The sequence below is a fragment of the Elaeis guineensis genome, chromosome 10 (genome assembly GCF_000442705.2).
Source record: "Elaeis guineensis isolate ETL-2024a chromosome 10, EG11, whole genome shotgun sequence".
NCBI classification, from domain to species: domain Eukaryota; kingdom Viridiplantae; phylum Streptophyta; class Magnoliopsida; order Arecales; family Arecaceae; genus Elaeis; species Elaeis guineensis.
The window spans coordinates 36,870,756-36,896,135 of NC_026002.2; the positions used below are offsets into that span (position 1 = coordinate 36,870,756).

Consider the following 25,380-nt stretch of genomic DNA (forward strand, 5'->3'; position numbering starts at 1 on the left):
AAGTCCTTAGCCTTCAAGGTCTTGCGACAGGGCTACTACTGGCCGACCATGAGGAGGGATGCGGCAGAGTTGGTCCGAAGGTGCGAGCCATGCCAGAAGTATGCCAATATTCAGCGCCAACCGGCCAGCCAAATCGCTCCCATTGTCGCTCCATGGCCCTTCGCTCAGTGGGGAGTCGATATTCTCGGCCCCTTCCCACCGGCGTCGGGCCAAACGAAGTTCATCGTTGTCGCCATCGACTACTTCACGAAGTGGGTCGAGGCCGAGCCCTTGGCGCAGATCACCGAGCGGAAGATGGAGGACTTCGTCCAAAAGTCCATCATCTTCAGGTTCGGATTGCCGCACACCATCATCACCGACAACGGACGGCAATTCGACAACCAAGACTTCAAGGACTTCTGCGCCAGGTTCCACATTCGTCATCGACTAACTTCAGTCGGGCACCCACAATCCAACGGCGAGGTTGAGGTGACGAACCGAACCCTGCTCCATGGACTCAAGACCCGACTGAACGAAGCCAAAGGCCTCTGGGTCGACGAGCTGGGCTCCGTCCTGTGGGCTTACCGAACGACCCCCCGCGTCCCAACCGGAGAGTCGCCGTTCAGTTTGGCCTACGGGACAGAAGCCATGATCCCGCTCGAGATTGGCCTGCCATCTTCAAGGGTCGAGCAGTACCGCGAGCCGGACAACTCCGAAAGCCGGAGAGCCGACCTAGATCTTCTCCCCGAACTGCGAAATGAGGCTCAAATTCGAATGGCCTCCTACCGACAGAGGGTTGCCCGGTACTACAACGCCAAGGTCAGACCAAAGCTCTTTAAACCTGGCGACCTAGTCTTGAGGAAAGCGGAGGTGTCGAAGCCCTTGGACCAAGGGAAGTTGGCTCCCAACTGGGAAGGGCCCTACAAGGTTGCTGACACCTTCGGGTCGAGGGCTTACCGGCTGGAGACCCTTGAGGGGAAGCCATTCCCCGGACTTGGAACGCCGACAACTTGAAGCTGTATTACCAGTGAATTCTGTAATTCAATCGTTGGAATACAAGTTCAGTTTGAAAAATCGGAGTTCTAACCCTTCGACTACTGATCGGTGCTCAGCCCCGACGCATCGACGCGGATCTGGCACCGACGACACATCGGCCCCTTACACGGACCGATGCATCTACGATGACGGGAGTTTATACTCCTTCTGCGGTCGAATTTTCGGGCAGAATCCATCGGCCGACTGGCCGATCGGGCCCCGACCGAAGAAAGGCTAAAAGCCCGCGCGGCTATTGCCGCGACTTCCGACCAGGCTACGGCCGGTCGAGGGATATTCGGCTTACCACCGTCTATCACATGATGCGACCTCAGTCGCACTCACTACTCGCCGACCGACCTACGACCGGCTGGACGACACTCGGTTTGCCACCGTCTGTCGAAGGACATGAGAACCCGACGCAAGAGCTTGGGGATCCGACTTACTATCGCTCCCCCGACACTGCGCCGGTCGATGTTCGACTGAACGCATCTACGGAAGTCCGACTACCAAACCTTTACCAGGTTCGGTCGGCTCCCGACTACCGAACCTTTACCAGGTTCGGTCGGCTCCCGACTTAACAGACGCGCCCGAATGGCGACTACGATTACTGGAAACCGACCTAAAGTCGGGATACAAGCTACTTCGGAACTGTGCAAGCCGGTTAGGTCTTACCGACCTACCCGGGTTGACGACTTCTCTAAGTTGGTGACTAGGGTTCGACATTACAGCGATAAGAAACATTGCAAACAAGAAGCAAAAGAGAAGACAATTTCACTCATTGATCAAAAAACATTACAAAGTCGGGCCGAAGCCCGATTACATGTATTTTCAAAAAAGACGAAATAAAGATAGTCGGCAGCGCCGATCACCCGTCCTGATCGATCTCTTCGACCGACGGAGGATCAGGGATGATCGGCGTCTCGGCCATAAGCAACGATTGATCGGCTGCCGAGAGATGGGCTTCGGTCGATAAAGGAACTTCGGTCGGCACCTGCTCCGGGACGGCTTCCTCCACCACGATGACGCCTCCCGACGGCTGGTCGGCCATCTCTTCCGTTCCTTCTTCTTCGGCTCCTTCCTCGGCGAACAGCGGGACGACTCGGCTGACGTCCACCTCCGGGTACAGGGCATGGACGGCATCCCGACCATCCTCGAACCCGACCCGGTAGGAGGCGAAGCCCGACTCGAGCATCTCCTCCTTGTACCGGTCGGAGGCCCGGAAGTCCTCAACCGCACGATCGGCCGACTCCCTTGCCGACCGTGCCTCGTCCTCAGTGTGGGCCAGCTCCTCCTTTGCCAACTCCGCCTCGGCCCTGGCAATTTCGGCGTCGATTTGGGCGATGGACAAGTCCTCTTCGGTTTCCGCGAGCTTCCCCAGGCTGGCCCGAAGTTGCTCGCGTTCCCCTTGGAGTTCGGAGGTGGCACCGTCCCGTTCGCGTCGAAGACGACGCACGACCCGACCTTTGTGCTTGGCCTCCTTCTTGGCCGACTTTAGTTCGGCCATGAGCCGGGAGACCTCGTCCGTCAACTTGGCCTCCCGGTCGACTGACTCCTGCAGTTGGTCGACCAGTCTCCCTCTCTCGGCCTCGGCCGCTGCCGACCTTTCCTTGAAGGCTGCCCGAACGTCGCCGAACCTTCGGTATCCGGCCTCCAGCTCGGACATGGTGAAGATCAACTGCCGATAGAAAGAAGTCTTGTCAGAATTATGTGGCAAACGAAAATTCTTCTAAGGTAAAAGGTGACGCGAAGCTTACCTCCACCATCGACGGGTAGAACCGCGACAGCATTTCGGTCACTTGCCGAGACCGCAACGACTGAACGTCGGTAGGGAGGAGGATCCCCTGGCACAACCTCCTCGCAAGGTTGTGGTCGGCCAAGGCCGACGCACCCTCAGGGTAGTATGCGCTGGGGGGCATTGATCTCTCCTCCTCCGAGGGCTCCATCGGGGCTTTCCCCCGATCAGCTGCCCCGACCGACGGGGCTGGCAGCGATGGGACGCTGGAGTTCGACCCGGCGCCCCCCGTTGCGCCAGCGGACGCCTCCGGACGATGTTCGGCTTCCCGAACGACATCCGGCTCCACCCGCGGCGGCGAAACCGCCGACACCCCTTCGGCCACTTCCTCGGTCGGCCTCTCCTCGACTCGGACGGTCGGAGCCGCGAGGGCTATGATTGGCTCCGACCCCTCGGTCGCCGACGCTTCCACGGTCGGCTGAACTGGGGCTGGTCTCTTGGAAGGGCGCGAAGGGCCTGCCCCCGATGCTGGCCTCTTCCTCGCGGCGGCAAACTGACGAATTTCGGCGTCGGTCGGCCTCATCCTCGGCGGTGTCCCTGCAAAACCGACCAGTGTTAAAGGCCGGACCGGAACTACCCTAAAGCCGAACAAAAAGAAAAGCTAGGGGATCGGGCGATACCTATTCGGGGGACCAGACTTAGGCCGGCATCATAGAGAGCTTGCTCGGTAACAAGCTCCCTCTGCTTCGGGACCGACATATCTTTGAGTCGGTGGAAGTCCTCCCGGTCGTCCACGTCGACCCGACTGTTGTCGTTGGCCTCAGTTCGGGGTACACCCCAGCGAGAAGGAAAGCCCCAAGAGGAGGAAGAGGAAACAAAGAAAAACTGATTCTTCCATCCATGAATGGACGATGGAAGACCGGTTATGAAAGCAAGACCCTTCCGGGGATTGAAGAGCCACCACCCTCGGGCTTTAGGGTGGGGTCGGAGCACAAAGAAGGCCCGGAAGAGGGAAACGCGAGGGTTGGTCGGCAAGAGCTGACACAACAGCGCGAAAGAAATGATTAGCCGGACAGAGTTCGGCGCCAGTTGCGCCGGACAGAGTCCGTAGTAATCAAGCAGATTCCGGACGAACTCCGGAATCGGAAGTCGAAGACCCGCACGAAGGTCCTCAACATACAGCGCCAGGTCGCCGGGCGGAGGGTTGTTGACCCGACCGCCGGCCCCTGGAGCATAGAGCCGAAAGTGCTCCGGGATGCGATAGTGCTCCCGAAGCTGATCGACGTTCGGCCCCGAAAGCGAGGAGGCCTCATCTTCCGGAGCCGATCGGGTGTCGTCGGTCGGGTTCCCCGACCGAGCTCCCTGAGTCGGTTTCCTGGTCATTGTGCAGGAACCGAAAGAAGAGAAAGAAGAGAAGAAAGCAAGAAGGGGAAGGAGGACCACGAACCCGATGGACCCTCCGAAGGTAGAGAAGAGCTCTGCCCGCGACGACCGAGAAATCGCCCGGACAGAGTTTCCCCAGCAAATGGCAAATATGGGTCAGGGTCCGGGAGGTCCTATATATATAGGGCCGACCGACGGCCGAGATGCTCCCGCGCCGACCAAAGTCCTCCAGATGCGCGACGCGTGGCGCCCACCGGTTGGCTGAGGACTCGGCGCGCTTCGCCCCGGGGCGCCCGCACCGCCCTTATTAAATGCCGGAGCGGACGCCGGCCAACCACCATGACACGCGGCGCGCGGGAATTGGCTCCGCAGTCGGCCGCCCGCGCCGGTCCGCGTTCTTGATGGGATGCCTCACCCGCGATCGGCGCCGAATATCCGATCGACTGACGCCGTATCGTTCGGCACCCGATCTTCTGACACCGACGTGACGACTGACGACGACAAGATGCGGCATCTGACACCGGACGCCGGCGCGACTTCTGGCATCGAATAGACGTTCGGATCACTTGGGATTCGTGAGGCGTCAGACAGCGGATCAGCCGGCGGTACGGTCGGATCTGCACGTGCGACAAATCCACTCCCAGTCGTCCGGTCTTGCTACCCGAATGAAGGCACCGGCCAGCTCTCCACCCGACTTAGGAGTGGAGGGGGGCAACTGTTGGGGGATACCCACCGACCGACCGACCGACTATCGGAGGGCCCGACCGGCTGGCGGCCCGACCGACCGACCGGCTATCGGAGGGCCCGACCGGCTGGCGGCCCGACCGACCGACCGACTATCGGAGGGCCCGACCGTCTGGCGGCTTGACCGACCAACCGACGGCCCGACGAACGACTCTGACTGGCCGATCGTGAGTCGGGCGACAGGCCAACGGACGTTGGCAGCGGCTAACTGCGGCCATTCCACGGTCCATTCCCGACCGACTAAACCCAGAGGTCCGGTAGCCGACCCACGCGAAGCTCGCCGACCGACGGAGGAGTCCGACGCCACTCTGCTGGCCACCGACCTTGGGTCGGCCGACTCCACCAACCGCCGTACGGCCGCCAGACGTTGTCAGTTCTGACACGGACATGCGGCACAGTTACCTAGGGGCATTGTCTCGCCGAGAGCCGAGTCAACCCTGGTGATTAGACGGCTACACGGCGACATGACATTTTCACGGCGGCTCTGACAGCCTACAGTGAGTTGACAGTTCCTCACTTGTCCGCGCCATTAATGACGGCGCCATACCGTGCTCCACTATATATACCGGGAAAGGCAACAGTGCAAAGGATCGATCCGCCCGTCTCTCCCACATACGCAGGCTCGCTCCTCTCTCTTTCTCCCTCTCAGAGCTCTCTGTCTGCATTTCACTGTTGCCCAGTCACCTCTCTGACTTGACCGTCGGAGGGTCCCCGCCGGAGCCGCCTCCGATCAGTGCGGACTTCCTTTTGCAGGTGCACGCTTCCCGGCGATCGGGCGACGAGGCGATTGGCCGCAACAATGATGATGATGCTTCTTGTCCGTAGAATGGTTAGTGATAGTAGAAATGACAGACAAGAAATTTCCCTCGAAGCAAATATTTGACAATTTCAGCTCCAATACAACAACACACATCCCAATCCAAACTGCTACCAGCTATGTATATATAATGCACAGAATATTGACGTAGAGATCTACCCCCTGCTTTGATAAGATTAACTTCACTATTTCCGGATTATGTAGCCGACAGCCACATTATCCTTCATCACTGCAGCATCAAAATTGGCCTTAGGATATCGAGAGAGAGAAGGTGACAACACACTAACAGATTTAAAGAGTTGCCCAAAGTGGACAAATTAAGATCACCCCACCGCCTCCACGGACACAAAAGGTCAATATGATTACCATCATTGATTTGAGGGATAAAGTAAGCAGGTATTTCTCTCATAAGTTGAAATGGGAATTGTGTAACATTCTGAAAGCCTCTTTCATTTATTCCATTCCAAATCAACCAAGCACTTACTGCTATCGACGATTTATATCTTTCCTCTACCTCGGTGGCAGACATTAAATCCACCATGCCCGACAAAGAGTTTGGTATCAGGTTAAACCCGTTTTTAACCTGATACCAGCAAGAGATTACGAAAGGACAACTCCTATCAACACATGCTGAGTATCCGCTTCTATTTCTGGGCAGAGATCACAACAAGCCATTGAGGCATTTAACATTCCCCTCCTAGCACGCAATCCTTCACATGGCAAACACTTCCATATGACCTTCCACCAAAGCAATTTGATTCTTTTACCCAAAAACAAAAAAAAGTAATTTGATTCTCAATGGCACATCTAGTTTCCATAGCCAACGCGCGTCTTGATTTATGTGAGATTGCGGTTCCCAAATGATAGGATAAATATCTTTGAGCCTTATATTACCTGAATAATTTTGTTCCCACGTAAACTGATTAGACTAGTTAGCTTGTGTTGCAGCCAAACTATGGGAAGTTACTCGGACGAGTACCGAGTAAATGCGCCTTATTCTTGGTGGAGAATGTAACCGTTCTTTTGTTGGAATATATCCAAGTAGAGAATCTTCGATACTTAAGTTAGTCGGAGTTCAGTAAATAAATGAAAAATCACAGAAATGAGAGCTTGCTAAGCGAGAAAAAATTTATCTTGATCCCTCTCATACCTCTCTTCATCCAGAGATGGAATGTGCCATTGCTTTGTAACTTCTATCCCTTCAACTATAAGAACATAGGAGTTACTAAACTCAATGTGAGTTTAATGGGTAATTAATTTGGCCCGTGATTTCTTAGTTATAAATAGTTAATGCTCTCATTGAAAATGGGATGTGCCGTTGCTTTGTAACTTCCATCCCTTAAACTATGGGAACATGGGAGTTACTAAACTCAATGTGAATTTAGTGGGTAATTAATTTGGCCCATAATTTCTTAGTTATAAATAGTTAATGCTCTCATCGTGCACTGTAACCATTCCGTGGATCCCTAATCTTTCGGATCATAAGTTTTAGATTTTTAGTAAATACTTAGTCGACATCCGTGTTAGATACTCAGTTGACATCCGAATTAGATAGTTGATTTGATATCAATATAGTTGTCAGTCTATAAGTTGATTACGTTGTCTGACTAATCTTTGAGCATTGTCGATAGTTGTTCGAGTAGATCTGATGATGTAGGCTATTGTTAGTCCTCAATCGAATAAAAAGATCGGATCTCTATCGAGCTCGTAATTCCGAGTAAATACTCGGACAACTTGCACTATGGGCATTTTGCTTATCTAATTTATCATTTCAGTTGACATCATTCACGAAATAGGATTCAGGTTCCATTTCCAGGAAGTTGTAATTAAATCACTAACTTGCGCGTCTATAATTTGAGCTTCTATGTTGATATAAGTGGGCCAGGCCGCGTTTAGATAACCAGGGGTCATTAACCACATTGCAATGGAGGAATTTTTTGTGCACCGTACGCGGTGATACGTGCATTAAATATATTTGTTGTGGTCGGGGTGGGTGGGGGTGGGTTTGCGCGGCCAATCACCACGTGCGGTGTAAAAATTCTACATCTTGACCATTATCAATCGGCCGAATAAAATAGTACTGCACCAATGTCCTACATACAGTCTTAATTTGGCCTTTTTTTTAACCAATCACTCTTAATTAAGATCCATATTATTTTAACCAATCACTCTTCAACTGACACTTGGCCTTTTTTTTTTTTTTTTTGGGTACAAATACTTTGGCCCTTGCAACTCTTGCCCTTGGGATTGAGGAGGATTTGCCCTACCAACGTAGCAAGGCTTTCCGTCTGATATGTGGCGGTGTAATTCCCAGTCGTCCCTGCTGTGGGCCGACAATTAGTTTCCCATACTACAAGATGATGACCTCTGTGTTCTGAGCCATGACCCCATAGAAAGGCTCAATATTCTTTCTCTATTTTATTCAAGATATACGTAGGAATGTGTATACAAGATAGGTAGTAGAAAGAAATAGATGATAATATGGATCTAAGCAAGGTTGCTCTACCTGACAAATGCTAATGGCCGTGCCTTTCGTTGCTAACTTAAAACCCATGCCATCATTTTGTCTTCCAAAAAAGTAAAATGACCTCTCATTTAATTCAAGAAGTCTCTTAATTTGAGCTTTTATTCTAAATGGCGTAGCTGGGCTGATCATTAATTGAGTTTTAGCAAGATTTGGTGCTTGCCATGACATCGAGCAATAGGCATCAACAATTTGCTTTGATACAACCCACATCCTTGACAGTAGTTTTGGCCACTCTGTAAAGGTAGCTAGATTTGTAGAGCATACATGGTTCCCAAGGGTGGAAGCAGACTAGTTTTCTAGGCCAGTGAGAATATAAGTTTTCATTGGACACCATTTAACCTGCAGCAAGTTGCAAGCAATTGTCACCACTGTTTGCATGTCGATCTTTAAATCCAAGCATCATGCATTTACACTCTCTCATGATGCATTTCGAAGCATGTTGGGCGGCGTCCGTAGCCGGCAAAAACTTCCCATTCTCACCGGCTTGCAAAGCCAACCCTACGCCTTTCCATAAGCTTCGCATGTTCGTTTGGTTGATGAGAGAAGCTTCCACATATAACATGTGTAACGTTCTAAACCCTGCGGCTAAAGAAGGCAATAGTCGGTGTGCCATTATGATAATATATCATATAGGACACAGAAGAAGAATGCTATTTAACATTAAACCACAAATTTTTAAAGAAAAATACCTTTCAAGTTAGACCCCAAAAGATTAAAATACTCCGATTAGCCAATGAAATTTTATTTTTATTGCATTGTGTTCCGGTCATCTATCTAGATCTTGATAATGATAACAAAGTGAGAAATTAAAAAATCCAAAATACTCTGAATTCAAATAGGTTAGATCATGGCTTTCATATAATCGATCTCAAAGTGCTCCTTTTCTTTATGATTCATTCATTTGCACGACTCTTAAAGCACTTTATTCTTTATCATTCATCCATCTGAATAGATATCAAAGCGTTCCATCATCTATCATCCTTCTAGCTACATAGATCTCAAGGTATTTCGTTTATCATTCATTTTCTTGCATAGATCTCAAAGCACTCCATCATCTCTCATCTATCCATCTCTACAGATCTTACAGCATTCTATCCATCTATACATATCTCAAAATACTCCATCCTCTATTTGTCTATCCATCTGCACAAATCTCAAAATGCTTTATTCTATATCATCCATCTGCTTGCACATATCTCAAAATGTTCTATCTTCTATCATCCATTCATATATATAGATTTCAAAGTTCCTCATCCTCTATCACTGATCCACTTGCACATATTTCAAAGCACCCCATCCTCTATCATCCATTCGCCATGCATATATCTCAAAGTTAAAGGTGAAACTGGTATGAATATTATTTGTCCAGATCCATTTTCATATCTTATCAATCCAAATATAAATTAAATATTGAAGATCTGACTAATGTCCATATCTATCAAAGAAAAATAAATATGAATATGGATAGACAACTATTCGATCTATATCCGAATCTACATGTAATCCTATATATTTTTATATAATATTTATTATTTTTAAAAAAAAATATACCATCATATGAACATGTTATTAACTTGATTTATCATCTATTTTATAATATTTTTGATCCTTTAGTCATAAAATTTAATTATTTAAGTTACATGCCATAATTATATCCATACTTTCAGTATTTGAATTGCATCTGTATACGTTTAAAATAAATATGGATATAAATTTTTACATTCGAATAATATCTGTATTCGTAATTTTTATTTGTCGGACAAAATAAATATGGATATAGATATGCTGATATTTGATTCATATCCAATCTAGTTTCAACCCTACTCAAAGTATTTTGTTATTTATCATCTATCCATTTGCATAGATTTCAAAATATTCCATCCTCTATCATCCATCCACATATATAGATCTCGATGCATTTCATCCTTTACCATTCGTCCACTTGCATATATTTTAAAACACTCCATCCTCTGTCATCTATTCATCTATACAGATCTCAGCATACTTTATTCTCTAGCTATTACTCATCTGCCTAGATCTCAAAACACTCTATTTTCTATCATCCATCTATCTTCATAGATCTCAAAATACTTCATCCTCAATCGTTCATCTACTTGCACAGATCTCAAAATACTCCATCCTCTATCCGTCTATACAGATCTCAAAATACTCTATTCTTTACCACACATCTATATGCATAGATATCAAAGTGCTTCATCTTCTATTAATAATCCACCCATACAAATCTCAAAGATTACATCCTTCTATCAACAATTCATTTGCATGGATCTCAAAGCATTCTATCTTCTATCATATATCTATTTGCATAAATCTCCAAACACTTTATTCTCCATCCTTCATCCACTTGCACAGATCTCAAGCATCATCTTCTATCATTTATCCACCTACATAGATCTCAAAGCATTCCATCATCTATTCATACCAAAATAAGAATCCCATATTAAGTTAGTAGAAATGACAATTCTATAAAAATTTAGTTATCAGATAATTCTCACCTATAAATATTTTGAAACAAGGATAAAAATCGCGAGTACATCATAACGAATGTGAAATTTTGGCGATTAATTGATGATTTTTAAACTTTTGGATTCAAAACATAAATGATTCAAACATAGAAGGGTATTTTGTGATTTTACATCTTGTTGGTTAGTTTTATCCAATTAGTCAGGTCTTTGTCTCTTTTTATCTTTGTTTCCATAAATTTGAGTTACATATGGAGACAATGAAAGTGACAAGACGACAACCAAATTAATTAAATAAATGATTGATTTAGAGAGAATTTGAATAATTTTTTTAAAATAAAAAATGAGTAAAAATAAAGAGAGATGCATTTACCATACATGGCGTCATGGTAAACATGATTTTAGCGCAATGTATCAAAAAATACATGATTAGTTCAATCATTCAGACCAAGAATCTTCATAACATAGGAGTTAGCTAAAGCGAAGGTAAGGTTTTATGTTAACTTGAGGGATAAAAAATATTTGCCTTTCTTGTTTTGATCAAGACTGTTAGCATGTGAATCTGCTGTTTGCACTATCACAGTGGTCTATTCCATCTCCTTGTTTCTGAAAAATGATCACTATTTCAGTCATAGAAGATATTTTTAGATCAATAGCTACATAAGTACAAATCACATTCTGAAGTTAGCTAAAGTAAAAACAAGATTTTGTGTTAACTTAAGAGACAAGAAATATTAGTTTTTCTTATTTTGATCGAGATGAGCCAATAATACAATCATTGTTAATTTAAAATTTATCATATTAATCAAGATTTTGACATATCAATTCTAAAAAACAACCAATGAAGATTTTTAAAAAAATTTTAAATTTTTTTATTCTCTTGTGTCTAGAAATCAAGTGAAAATAGTACATCTTGGTCTGGGTCACCCCGTAAATGTAGCCGATGTGTCCATTATCACAAGCCGGGGGGATGGACCACCAAATTTTTCGCGTGGGAGTTGCGTGCCCAGTCTGGACGGGTGTGAAAGTATCAATCACCTCGGCCACCTACCCATCTTGCCTTCGAATACCAGACCAGCATGAGAGGGGGAAATAGAAAATAACAGCTGGAAGAATGCGGAGACGGGGCCCACCGAAAGAAAGGTGGTGAAGAAGAGCCAAATGGACTTACCACTAGGCCGTGTCAACGGCGATCCACATGCCTATGTTTTATTAATTAAACTTTCGTATTTTGAATTCAGGTATTTGATCTTGGAAATTTTACCATACACCATCCAAGACCAGTACATTTCTGAAATGTGTGAAACTCGTGTAATTGCCAACCAAATTGGTGGGGCCCACTTTCTTACCCAGCATATAAGAAATTATTTCCTATATATTGTGCACCACATGGCCGTATATGCTGATAATTGCAGCCACTCAGTTCTATGGTGGTACATCTGGATGAATGGCCATAATTTTGACAGCACACACGATCACATGGTGCACATTGCTGCATAAAAGATAATTTATCTTAGTCTAGTATGAATCCTTTCGTGATAAACAAATCGATGATGATGTTTGCCCATGCGTTGCATGAAATGCCATGTCTTTGCACAACATTTTCTCATCTGCATGGCCCACGCAGATTTTTAATTGACGTAGCTTTCTCGCAATGAAAGTCATTCACGAGGGATCCATTGCGATGGGATCACTTGAATGATTGCTATGTTAAATTGAATTTATTATTTGCATAAAAAGAAAAAAAATTAAAAAATATCATGTAGATACATGAGTTTAATTGATAGCTATTGAAATATATGGCACATAGAAATTAAAAACAAAATAACATCTATGCATCGCTTTTTTATTTCTTATTGTTGCAGCCAATCCCCCCATCATCCGATCGCCGGAGTCGCACACCTGCAAGAAAAATCCACACTGACCGGAGATGCCTCCGACGGAGACCCTCCGACGGTCAAGTCAGAGAGGAAACTAGACAACAGTGAAAAATTAGGGGCTCAGCGGGGGAGAAAGAGAGAGCTCAAGAGCTTAAAGGTGCTTCAGAGAGCTTGAGAAAGCTTGCTCAAAACGTACCAAAACTGTTGCCTTACCCTATTTTATAGTAGAATGCGGTATGATCCCGCCATTAATGGTGCAGACAACTGGGGAGTAATCAAATCACCGGGGACTGTCAAATCGTCGTGGGTTGTCAAGTCACTGGGATTAATCCATATCCTTGGCAGGACAATGCCCCAGGGCGGCCATACCACATGTCCTTGACAGGACAACTGTCCATAGCGGTGGTACGATGTTTGGGCGGGCTGGCCGACTATATGTCGGTATTCGGCTGTCGGGATGTCGGGTGGTGACTCGGAGACACCGTCGGTTGATCTGGTGCCTTGCGGAAGTCGGATGTCGGCTGCCACCCCCGACAGTGAATCGGTGATTTGGGCTCGACCGTTCGGTCGGTTAGAAGCAGTATGGGTCTGTTCGGTCGGATATTGTCGGCAGCCATTGTCGGAGTTGTTCGTCGGTCTGGTCGGTAGAGTCGGACGTCGGTCGGACCGATCCGAGGGTAAGTCGGTGTACAGAGGTCAGTCGGTATATCCCAACAGTTGCCCCCCCACTCCTGAGTCGGATGTCGTGTTGGCCAGCGTCTCTACATGGGCGACAGCTTCGGGTGAAAGGAGTGGTTTTCCGTCACGTCTTGCTCCGACTCTGACGACCGTACCAACGAACGATTCGATGTCAGTCGTCCCATTAGGAACGCAAACCACCGTCTCCTTGGGAATGCGAACCGCCGTCGGTTAATGAATTATGAGATGCGGTTTTTCCACCACATGTCAGGGGGCTATTGGGCCGGAATCGTTCACGCAGATGGAGGCGACGTGGCTCGATCTGAGGGCAGGTGCGTCGAACCGTCGGATCGAGGAAGGGCTCAAGTGCTGCCACATGTCGACTTTCGAAAAATCCTCGTTCGGCGCATTTTCATCTCGACCGTCAAAGGACCTTATATATACGCGACCACTTACATCCAAAACTTTACTTTTTACTGCAAATTTGTTCCTGGCGCTGAAGCCCTGTCGAGTTGTCCCCCAATTCCAGGTAGTTGTTTCCGTCCTCTTCCTTTGAAAGCTCTTCTCGAAGTTTTTTCCATTCTTGTCTCCTTGCATCATTTCTCCTTTGGCATTTTCCTTCTTGTTCTCCTTTTGGGGCTAGCGTTATGGCTAGAACCTCTCTTCGAGAAAGTCAGTCGGGGAATCCGACCGATGATTCCCGATCGACCTCGGAGGTGGAGGCTTCTTCACTTTCGGAGCAGAACGTCGAACGGCTCAGGGAGCAGTACGATATCCCGGAGCAGTTCGAACTCTTCGCCCCTAGGGCTGAGGGTCGGGTTAACAACCCACCTCCGGACCAGGTGGCCTTTTATGTCGAGGACCTTCGGACAGGTCTTCGCTTCCCGATTCCGGAGTTCGTCCGGAATGTCTTGGATTATTACGGGCTTTACCCAGTGCAACTGGCACCGAACTCAGTCCGGTTGATAATCAGTTTTGCTTTGCTGTATCAGCTTTTGCCGACCTTTCTCCGCATCTCTTTCTTTCGGGCGTTCTTCATCCTCCGACCCCACCCGAAAGCCCGAGGGTGGTGTTCTTCAATCCCTGAAAGGGTCTTTCGTTCATCACCGATCTTCCATTATCGATCCACGGGTGGAAGAATCAATTTTTATTTGCTTCTTCTTCGCTACCTTGGGGGTTCCCTTCCCGCTGGGGCGACCCTCGGACTCAGCTGAACGAAAACAGTCGGATGGAGGTTGGAGATCGAGAAGACTTTCACCGACTGAAGGATGTGTCGGTGCCGAAGCAGAAAGAGCTCATCACCAAGCAAGCTCTGTACGACGCCGGCCTGAGTTCGATTCTCCGTTTAGGTACAGTTTGGTCCGTCGGTCATTTTTTATCTTTTTTATCCGTCTTCGGACTTGTGCTAATCTTTCGTTGAAATTACAGGCATGCCGCTGAGAGTGAGATTGACAGATGCCGACATTCGGCAACATGCGGTGAGAAAGAGACCGGTGCCTGGGGTCGAACCTTCACGGCCTCCCAAGAGGCCTTAGATATCATCCCCGATCGATATTGCGATGGTGGCAGCGCAGCCCGACACTGAACGTGCATCGGGCTTTAAGCTGGTCATCACCCTGTCAGCGCCAACGGTGCCACCCGAGTCACCGTCCGAGGAAGGGGCGGCTAAGGGGGCAGTCGAAGGAGTATCGGCTCCTCCACCCACGGAAGAGGTTCGGGCCGAAGCACGTGAGCCCGAACGACCTGCGGCGGCTCCCGTCGCGCCCTCGGAAGGGACCCAGTCGAGTTCGAGCTTCTTGTCTCTCTCCGATCTCCAGGCCTGGGCGATCGATCGGGGGAAGGCTCCGATGGCACCAGCGGAAGACACAAGGTCGGGGGGCCGCATCGCGTCGTCCGACGTTCAGGTTCCCGAAGGAGCGTCGGCCCTGGCCAACCACAATTTGGCAAGGAGGTTGTATCGGGCAACCATTCTCCCAGCCGACCGGGAGCTTTTGAGGAGTCGGTCGGTGACCGAGATGCTCTCTTCCTTTTATCCGACCATGATCCAGGTGAGCTCTGCTTCTTCTCCTCCATTATTATTTACGTTATTTCATTTTTCTGACGACCGACCTTCTTCTTGCAGCTGATCTACAATATGTCCGAGCTTGAGGTCGGGTACCGGAGGTTCAACGACGTCCGAGTGGCCTAGAAGAATAGGGCCGAAACTGCCAAAGCTGAGAAGGCGATGCTGGTGGACCAGCTGAAGTTGTCGGTCGACTGCGAGGCTAAGCTCGAGGAGGAGATCTCCCGACTCACCAACGGCCTAGCCACCTCGGAGGCCGAACTTCAGTCGGCTCGCGAGCAGGTCCAGTGCAAGACCCGCTCCATTCACCGACTGCGGCGTAAGCGGGATGGCTGCGTCAGGAAGCTCGAGGTCGAGCGCGAACAGCTTCGGGTTAGCCTGGAGAACCTGGCTAAGGCCGAGGAGAACTTGTCCTCCACCCAAGCCGACGCCGACATAGCAAAGGCGGAGGCAGAGTCGGCCAAAGAGGCGCTGAGCCGGATGGTGGAGGACTTTCGTGGCTCGGACGAGTACCGAGAGGAGCTTCTCGAGAGCGGCTTCACCTCCTATCGGGTGGGCTACGAGGATGCCCGAGATGCGGTTCAGAGTCTGCACCCGGAGCTTGACCTAAGCAGCATCGTCCCTCCAAGGTCGGAAGATCGAGCTGCAGAGGAGGAGGTCGACTCACTGCCGACGGGACGAGTTGCTGAAGGTGATGCGGCTCCAACCTTCGGTCCCTCCCTGACCCGAACGGGCACACCGATTGCTCCCAAACTCTCTCCAGTGCAAGAAGTCGACTCCGATGAATAGTCAGAGTGTCTGCTCTGTTATCTTTGTATTCTTTTGTTTCTGTTTCGTTTTTGATATTTGTAATCGGGCTTCGGCCCAATTTTGTAAGTCACTTCAACTAAATGAAATCAAAGACTTTTCAAATTTTTTTTCGCATGCAGTTCAAAGTGTTTGATTTGCCGAGCCATCCCCGAGAGTATAGGTCGTAGCTCCGATATACCTCGTTAGGACGTTCGGTAGGATCCAGCGTAGCCGATCAAAGTAGTCAGTAGCGTGCACCCCGCCAAAGGCAGAGCAAGCCTCGATCATAGGTCGGCGTCCCGACTGTCGTATAGGTTGCATAGGATCCGATGGTCGAGAGCCGTATCGATTGTAGGTCGAGTGTCCACTACCCAGACCTTGGTCGGGCATGCACGTTAGGCCGAGTGTCGGCCAATCTCCGAACGTAGCTCATTGACACGATCATTCCGTAGAGTCTGATAGTCGAGTAATGTCCGACGTATTCGGACAGGATAACGATGACAAGTCGAATATCCATTGTTCGGCCCTTGGTCAGGCGTGCATGTCGGGACGTATGATAAACGGTGGCAAGTCGAATATCCTTCGACCGGTCGTGATCAAGTCGATATGTCGCAAGTCGAATACCTGTTGCCCAGATCTTAGTTGGGCGGGTACATCACGATGTATGATAAACGGTGGCAAGCCAAATATCCTTCGATCGATCGTGACCAAGTCGGTATGTCGCAAGTCGAATACCCTTTGCCCAGACTTTGATCGGGCAGGTACATCACGGTGCACGATAAACGGTGGCAAGCCGAATATCCTTCGATCGGTCGTGACCAAGTCGGTATGTCACGGGCGTGACTGCGGTCGTCCTGGCATTTTGCCCTTCTTAGTCGAAGCTAAGTCGGCAAGTTAGCCAGCCGCGTTGCTCGAGAGTCGACTGTGGAAGGAGTGCGGCTTCAACTTAGAGAGGTTTCATCGCCAGTGCTGGCCTTCCATTAGTGTAGACAGAATAGTTCTCGTAAGAGTCATGTGTCATCGGCGATCGAGCCGTAGATTCGACGATCGAGTCGTAGATTTCCAACGAGATGTTGGGCCCAAGTCGGGACGTCGAGGCTCGTACTTCTGGCGAGGGCCGATCCTCAGTGGAGAGCCGAACTTTGTAGACTCTGGAATTTTGAAATTGAATTGTATTCCGAGCAAGGGCATACAGAATTCATTGATGATACAACTTCAGGTTGTCGACATTCCAAGTCTGGAGAATGGCCGTCCCTTCCAGGGTCTCAAGTCGGTAGGCGCTCGACCTGCAGGTGTCTGCTATCTTGTAGGGTCCTTCCCAGTTTGGAGACAGTTTTCCTTGAACCTGAGGCTTCGAGACTTCCGCCTTCTTTAAAATCAGATCTTCGGGTCTGAAAGACTTTGGCCTAACTTTAGCGTTGTAGTATAAGGCCACTCTTTATCGGTAGGAAGCCATGCGGAGTTGAGCCTCGCGTCGGAGCTCGGGTAGGAGGTCCAAGTCAGGTCTCCGACACTCGAAGTTGTCTGATTCACAGTATTGCTCAACTCTAGTCGAGGTAGCCTGATCTCTAGTGGGATCATTGCCTTTGTTCCATAGGCCAAATTGAAAGGAGATTCTCCGGTCGGGACCCGGGGTGTCGTTCGGTATGCCCACAGGATCGAGTGCAACTCTTCGACCCAGAGATCTCTGGCTTCATTCAGTCGAGTCTTCAACCCATGCAAAATGATCCGGTTGGTTGCTTCGACTTCTCCGTTGGACTGTGGATATCCGACCGATGTCAGCTTGTGCGTGATATGAAATCTCGCACAGAACTCTCTGAAATCATTGTTGTCGAACTGTCGCCCATTATCGGTGATGATGGTGTGCGGCAGTTCGAACCTAGAGATAATGGACTTCTGAATGAAGTCTTCCATCTTACGCTCGGTGATTTACGCTAAGGGTTCGGCCTCCACCCACTGGGTGAAGTAGTCGATCGCGACAACTATAAACTTTCTTTGGCCAGATGTCGGAGGGAAAGGACTGAGTATGTCGATCCTCCATTGGGCGAAGGGCCATGGGGCGACGATGGAAGTCAGTTGGTTGGCGGGCCGGTGTTGTAAGTTGACGTACTTCTGACATGGCTCACACCTCCGAACCAAGTTAGCCGCATCTTTCTTCATGATGGGCCAGTAGTAACCTTACCGCAGGACTTTGTAGGCCAAGGATTTACCCCCCAGGTGACTCTCGCAGATCCCTTCATGCACCTCTCTGAGTGCATAGTCTGCATCCATCGGTCCCAGGCACCATAGCAAGGGAAGGGAGAACGACCTTTTGTAGAGTCGCCCGTCCATCATTACATATTGGGAGGCCGTCCATCGGAGTCGCTTGGCTTCCGCAGGATTTTCGGGGCTGATTCCGTCAGTCAGATACTGAACGATCGGGTCCATCCAGTTTGGCTCGGTCGTCAGTTGTAGACCTCCTCAACCCTGTTGATGCTCGGTTGCTCAAGACTCTCCACGGGTGTCCGGCCCAAGGCGCCGTAGGCGGACGTCGCAAGCCTGGAGAGTGCATCGGTCCAAACATTCTCCGACCTGAGAATGTGGGAGATCTCGAAATACTTGAGGCGTGCCACGAGATCTCTCACCTTCTGGAGATATTTCACCATGGTCGGATCCCGCACCTCGAATTCGCCTTTGACTTGCCCCACAATCAGCTGGGAGTCGGAGAAGACCCTAAGGCTGTCGATCCCGAGCTCCTTCACCACTCTCAAGCCAACGAGAAGCACTTCATACTCAGCTTGATTATTGGAAGCTTTGAAGTTGAATCGAAGGGCGTACTCGATAACTACTCCCTCCAAGTTGGTGAGCAGGAACCCGGCCCCGCTCCCTTGGGCATTGGAAGCTCCATCTATGTGTAACACCCAGGTTGACCCGAGGTCATATTCAGAGGTCACAGCTTCTTTGGAGCTCCCGCCTTCTGACATTTGGTCGGCTGTCGGGCATTCCGCAACAAAGTCGGCCAGGACTTGGGCTTTCAAAGTAGGTCACGATCGGTACTGGATGTCGAACTCGCTCAGCTTCACCGTCCATTTCGCCAGTCATCCTGATGTGTTGGGGCGATGGAGGATCGCCCTCAGGGGCTGGTCGGTGAGGACCACGATGGCATGTGCTTGGAAATACGGACGGAGTCATTGCGTGGATATGACCAGGGCAAATATCATCTTCTCCGCCCTTGAGTATCGAGTTTTGGCTCCGTGGAGCACTTTGCTGATATAATATACGGACTGGTGAGTTCGGCTCTCATTCTCCCGGACGAGTACCGAACTAATCGCCTCTAGGACGGTAGCCAAATAAAGGTACAATATTTCTCCGACCTCTGGCTTTACAAGTAGGGGTGGAGAAGTCAGGTACTTCTTCAAATCTTCGAAGGCTTGCCAGCACTCATTCGGCCAAGAGAAGTCCTTCGTCTGCCTCAGGGTTTTGAAGAATGGGAGGCACCTCTCAGCCGATCGAGAGATGAATCGACTGAGCGCGATGATCTTTTCATTGAGCTGCTGCACCTCTTTTTTGGTGTTCGGGTGCCGCATGTCGATGATCGCTTTTATCTTCTCGAGATTGGCCTCGATTTCGCATTGAGAAATGAGGAACCCGAGGAACTTCCCTGAAGCTACCCCGAAGGCGCACTTAGTCGGATTTAGCTTCATCCGATGTCGACGAAGAGTGCGAAAGATTTCTTCCAAGTCTTGGACATGATCTGAAGCCTGCACACTCTTTACCAGCATGTTGTCCATGTACACCTCCATGTTGCTCCCGATTTGAGCTTTGAAGTCTTATTGATGAGGCGTTGGTAGGTGGCTCCGACATTCTTCAGATCGAAGGGCATCACTCTGTAGCAGTAAAGGCCCTTGGCGATCACGAAGGTCGTATGCTCTTCGTCCTGGGATGCCATCCAGATCTAGTTATATCCGGCGAAGGCATCCATGAGGTTGAGCAATCGGTGACCGGATGTCGCATCCACCAATTGATCGATCTTCGGTAGTGGAAAGCTGTCCTTCGGGCAGGCCCGATTCAAGTTGGTGTAGTCGATACAGATCCTCCACTTTTCATTGGCTTTCTTCACCATGACGACATTTGTGAGCCAGTCGGGATATGTGATTTCTCTGATGAAGCCCGCCTCGAGTAGCTTGTCCACTTCTTCGTCGATGGCCTTCTGTCTTTCAGGGGTGAAAGACCATTTTGTCTATCTCACCGGCTTCGCACCAGGGGCGATATTGAGTCGGTGAGTCATTGTTTCCGGAGGTATGCCGGACATATCCGCTGCCGACCTAGCGAATATGTCGGCGTTAGCTTTCAACAGCTCTATCAGCTACCGTCGCTCCAGATCGGACAACTATGACCTGACCCAGACAATCTGTTCAGGATTCTTTATCATCGAGATGGAAATCAGCTGTTCAGCCGGTTCACTCCGCTCCTCCTCTTCCCGTTGGTCCAGCTTGTCGACCGTCAGGGAGTCCTTCGATTCATTGCTTTGAGTAGAGATTTGGAAGCATCGTCGAGTGAGTTGTTGATCCCCGTGCATTTTTTCAGCTCCATTTTTAGTCAGAAATCAGACCAGCAAGTCCTATGTCGAGACTATCGCTCTAAGGTCGTTTAGCCCGGGTCTTCCAAGTATGGCGTTGTAGGCCGAAGGTACTTGGATGATCGTGAAGGTCATGTGGACGGTGCTTTATCGCGGTTCGACCCCAGCTATCACGGAAAGAGTAATTTTTTCTTTCACTGCGACGGTCTCCCCAGCGAAACCCATTAGGGGCGTAGAGACTCTCTTGAGTCGGTCGATCGACAGTCACATTCAGAAGAAGATCGAGTAAAATAAAATATTAGTCGAGCTTCCATTATCAATAAAATTTTTTTTTACATTATAGTTCGCTATTGTCGTCGAGACAACAACAGCGTCATCATGGAGAGTTTAGATTCCTCGAGCATCCTCATCTGTAAAGATGATTACATCATCCTGGCGTGGCCTCTTCGTCGACTCTCCTTCAGCAGTCGTTCCTCGATCCAGTCGTTTGAAGATCATGTTGATGACTCCAGTAGTAGGTTGGTTATTCACTGCCTCTTCAGTCGGTTGGGGTCGTTGGTCGTTAAGGGGTCGAGCCGACGGATCCCTTCGGTACTTTCTGAGATATCCTCATCGTATGAGGGCTTCTATTTCATCCTTGAGTTAGATGCATTGCTCGATATTATGACCGTGGCCCCGATGGAATCGACAGTATTTTTTTTGATCAAGGCCTTTTGCCTTCAGAGGCGGAGGCCGTCGCAAATATTCCACTCCTTCAATCTCCATCAGGATCTGCGCACGAAAAGCAGAGAGAGGAGTGTAGGAGTCATACCTGCGATGCGTCGGTCTCGAACTCCACCGTCGAGGCGATCTCGGACTCCGTCGTCGGGGCGAGACCCGTTCATCAGTGAGGGGCCTGCTGGGTTCAGCAGGAGCCTAATTTTTCTTCCGCTTCTCCTTCTAGCCCACGCCCTCGGTCAGACGTCGGTCGGAAGCTCCTTCGTCCACGCGCATGTATTTATACGCGCGCTTCAGTAATTCGACATACGTCTGGGGGAGAATCTTGTCCAAGGAGTATAAGAATCGGGACCTCAAGTGTGGCCGTGTTGAATCGAGCCATAAAGTATCGGAGTGTCTCATTTTCTCCCTGTTTGAGGGAGAAAAGACTGTCCGAGATTCGTGACGGCTTCCAACTGGTGCTGAAATGGACCACGAAAGAATGCTTAAGCTGCCCGAAGGAGTGGATACATCCTGAGCGGAGATCGGAGTACCAAACCCTGGTAGCTTTACGAAGTGTGGCGGGGAAGCCGATGCAGAGGAGGGCATCGGTTGCCCCTTGAATTGTCATGAGAGCCTTGTAGCTCTCCAGATGGTCAACTGGGTCGGTGGAGCCGTCGTAAGGCTCCACATGAGGCATCTTGAACCGACTAGGGATCGGTTCGTCGAGGATAAATTGGGAGAGAGATTGGGTGGTCCGAAAGTCGACGTCGTTCGAAGACTTCTGACCATCCGCTTGGAGCTGGGCAAGCCGACGGTCAATTTTTTCGAACTTACGTTCATAGTCGTTCAACCATCGGTATTATGAAACCCCAAAGGTCGAACCTCCCGACGAATTTGAGAGTGAGGTAGACGGTGTCCGCGGCCGCTTCTCCTTCCTCGCCCGCTCCAGCTGGGGAGGAGAAGGATGTCGAGACTGGTGGGTGTCACACCATGGCCGCCTCGCTCCTTCCCGATGGGAGTGCTGAGATGGCTGCTCTTAAGGAGGAGATAGAAGTTGACGCGGGCGTCGGCGGCTACTTCTGGACGGCATAGGGTGCGCCGTCGGTTGTTCTGCTGGTGGTTGTGGCAACTGGGTCAGTTGTTGTTGGAGATTTTTGACCGCATCCGTCAGAACGGTCATTTGCCGCACGATCACCGCGATCTGTACCTCCGTGGTCACCACCGGATGTGGAGAGCTGGGTTTCGCTACGGAGGGCAAAGGAGGGGCCTCTTCCTGGTAAGAAGAGTGCCTTGTCGATCCGATAGCTCTCGATCGCTGAGCCTTAGTTTTCGTCATCTCGAGAGATTTTTCAAGCTCTATGGAGCTCGCTGTCTTACCTCCGTCGAATACCCCTACCTGGCGCACCAAATCTGTTGCGGCCAATCCCCCCGTCGTCCGATCGCTGGGGTCGCGCACCTGCAAGAAAAGTCCTCACTGACCGGAGATGCCTCCGGTGGGGATCCTCCGACGGTCAAATCAGAGAGGAGACTAGGCAACAGTGAAAAATCAGGAGCTCAGTGGGGGGAGAAAGAGAGAGCTAGAGAGCTCAAGAGCTTAAAGGCGCTTCAGAGAGCTTGAGAAAGCTTGCTCAAAACTTACCAAAACTGTTGTCTTATCCCATTTTATAGTAGAATGCGGTATGGTCCCGCCATTAATGGTGCAGACAACTAAATATGTTGTCTTCGTGGCACGTTCTACTAAATATGTTGGTGATCTCGGGTCTTGGCAAGGAAAGGGAATATATATATATAAAAGATAGAATAGTATTTATAATATTAGATATTAGATTGAGTAAAATTATTTTAATTTTTAAATACAGCTTTAGACCATTATGATTCGCAGAAAAAATTTTTATTAAAATATTTTTTAAAAAATTATTTTTTATAAATATGATATATAGAAAAATATTTTTATGGTAATAAATAGTATATATATATATGGGTGTGTGTGTCTGAGTGTTTATTTTTGATTGTGTATTTATTTTTTTAGAAAATTTTTATACAATATCAATTAATTTTTTAATAAAAAAATGGTTTTATCCATTCTAGTTATTTTTTCGATTATTTTAAGAATATTTTTTAGAAAAAAGAAAAACTTTAACCGAAAGAATCCTCCACGTTATTCTCGTCCCTGGCCAGCAATTATTGCACCGAGCGGGGGTGGGTGGGCTGCAGCACGTGATTCGTTTTTTTTATTCCGGAAAGCGTAGCACGTGATTCGTTTTCAGATTGCAGGCGGTTGGGTTTGATTTGACAAATTACGTTGCATACCGTCCTCCACCAGCTGGCTTGTTCGTTGCCGCCTCTAAAAGTTCCCCAGCTTTTTTTTATATAGTTATTATTTTTTGGAGGCCATCTGTCCGGCCCGCAAAACGTCCCGAGCCTTTCGCTAAGACTTTGTCCCTCCCCACCGATGAAGGATGAAACGGCCTTTTAAGATGGTTTGTCCCAGGACGATCCCGGGATCACGTGTTGCTCTCTAGAACCTTTTTGAACCCGGCCAGATCCACGGTGGAGCCAATGCTGCAAGCACGGCAACCCCTCTTTATATATATATATATATATTATATTCTTAGATCTTAAATTATATCAAAATTTTTTAAATAATTTTTAAACTATAAAAACCTAAATTTTAATCTTCGAACTTTCTGAACCATTTTAATGTTGTCCTTCATCCATTTCTGACGATTTTCTCGTACTAAAAATCTTATATGACAGTTATCAGTACTTACGTGACTCCGTTCTTTTGAATAGGTGACACCGGTGCTGACTGAAACTAATTTTTTTTCATTCTTCTTTTTCTCTGTGCCCTTGCACCTCCCCCCCACCGGCTCACCCCTCCGCCCCCCTCTCCAGCACCCCTTCGACCTCCCTCTCCAGTGCCCGGACCTTCTGCCCCACCCCAGCGCACCCTCGTCCACTCCGATGCCAGTGGATTGTGTGCTGGCACTCCTCTTGGGCCTGCCCCCGTGTGCCCTTATTGCTGAACATGGAGGCCCAGGGTGTGGCGGTGGAAACCCCGGGCACACGCAGAGCCGGGATGGAGGCCGAGGACGAAGGATTGGCTGTCGGTGCACTCCAGGACCTCCAAATCGGCTGCCCCTGTTCCGTCGCTCCAAGCCTCTCATCCTGTTGAGCCTGTTGGGAGGTGCAGAACCCACCGGCGGTGATGAGAGGTGGGGCAGGAGGGGGGGCGATGCACAATCCATCGGTGCCAGAGGGGGATAGTGGTGGAAACTGTGGGGGCACATGGGGATAGGGGCAGGGCCAGGAGGGGTTACCAGTGCACAACCCATCGGCACTGGGACGAGCGAGGGTGCAGTCAGAAGGGTCAGTCGGGATAAAGGAAAAGACTCCTTATAGGAGTCTTTTTCTTTCCTTTTTTTTATGCTTTGCGATTCGTGCGAGGCATCGGTCGAGCTTGATTATCCACGTAAACACCGATTCAGAACGAAAGAAGTAAATTGGTGAGAGAAAGTCATCGAAAATCATCAGAAGGATAACATTAAAATAGTTCAAAAAGTTCGAGAACTAAAGCTTAGATTTTTATAGTTTAGAGACTATTTAAAAAAAATTGATATAATTTAAGAACTAAAAGCATAATTTATTTATTTATTTTTTTGATAATAAATAAAATATTTATTCATACAAGATGATGTTTATAAATAAGGTGACTATTTAAGCCTATGAGTCCTCCCACATGTCGAAATGTACTACAAAGTAGCGCAATGTATGCGTTACCTTGAGAGTTCATTGGGTTAAATTTTTTTTAAATGACTTTTAAAAAATAATATCTAAAAAATAATTTTAATATATTTTATCAAGCATTAAAAAATAATATATTTTATAATTTGAGCATCTATTTTGTAAAAAAATTATGTAAACAATCAATTATATTTTTAATAAAAAAAATCTTGTTCTCTCCTATTCATTACTTTAGGGCCATTCTTTTGAAAGTAAAAAATTTATCTAATA

General features: G+C 48.6%; 1 protein-coding gene across 1 annotated transcript; it reads right to left on the reverse strand.

The window, feature by feature from the left end:
• Positions 1–1,775: 1,775 nt before the first annotated feature.
• Positions 1,776–8,740, reverse strand: LOC140852214 (uncharacterized). The gene is made up of 6 exons (XM_073245183.1): positions 8,557–8,740; positions 6,841–6,895; positions 6,318–6,450; positions 6,057–6,273; positions 2,769–3,343; positions 1,776–2,689 (listed from the first exon to the last, which is right to left on the reverse strand). Exons 1-6 carry the CDS (start codon positions 8,738–8,740, stop codon positions 1,880–1,882), a joined length of 1,974 nt encoding a protein of 657 aa, XP_073101284.1. The 3' UTR covers positions 1,776–1,879.
• Between the last annotated feature and the right edge of the window lie 16,640 nt (positions 8,741–25,380).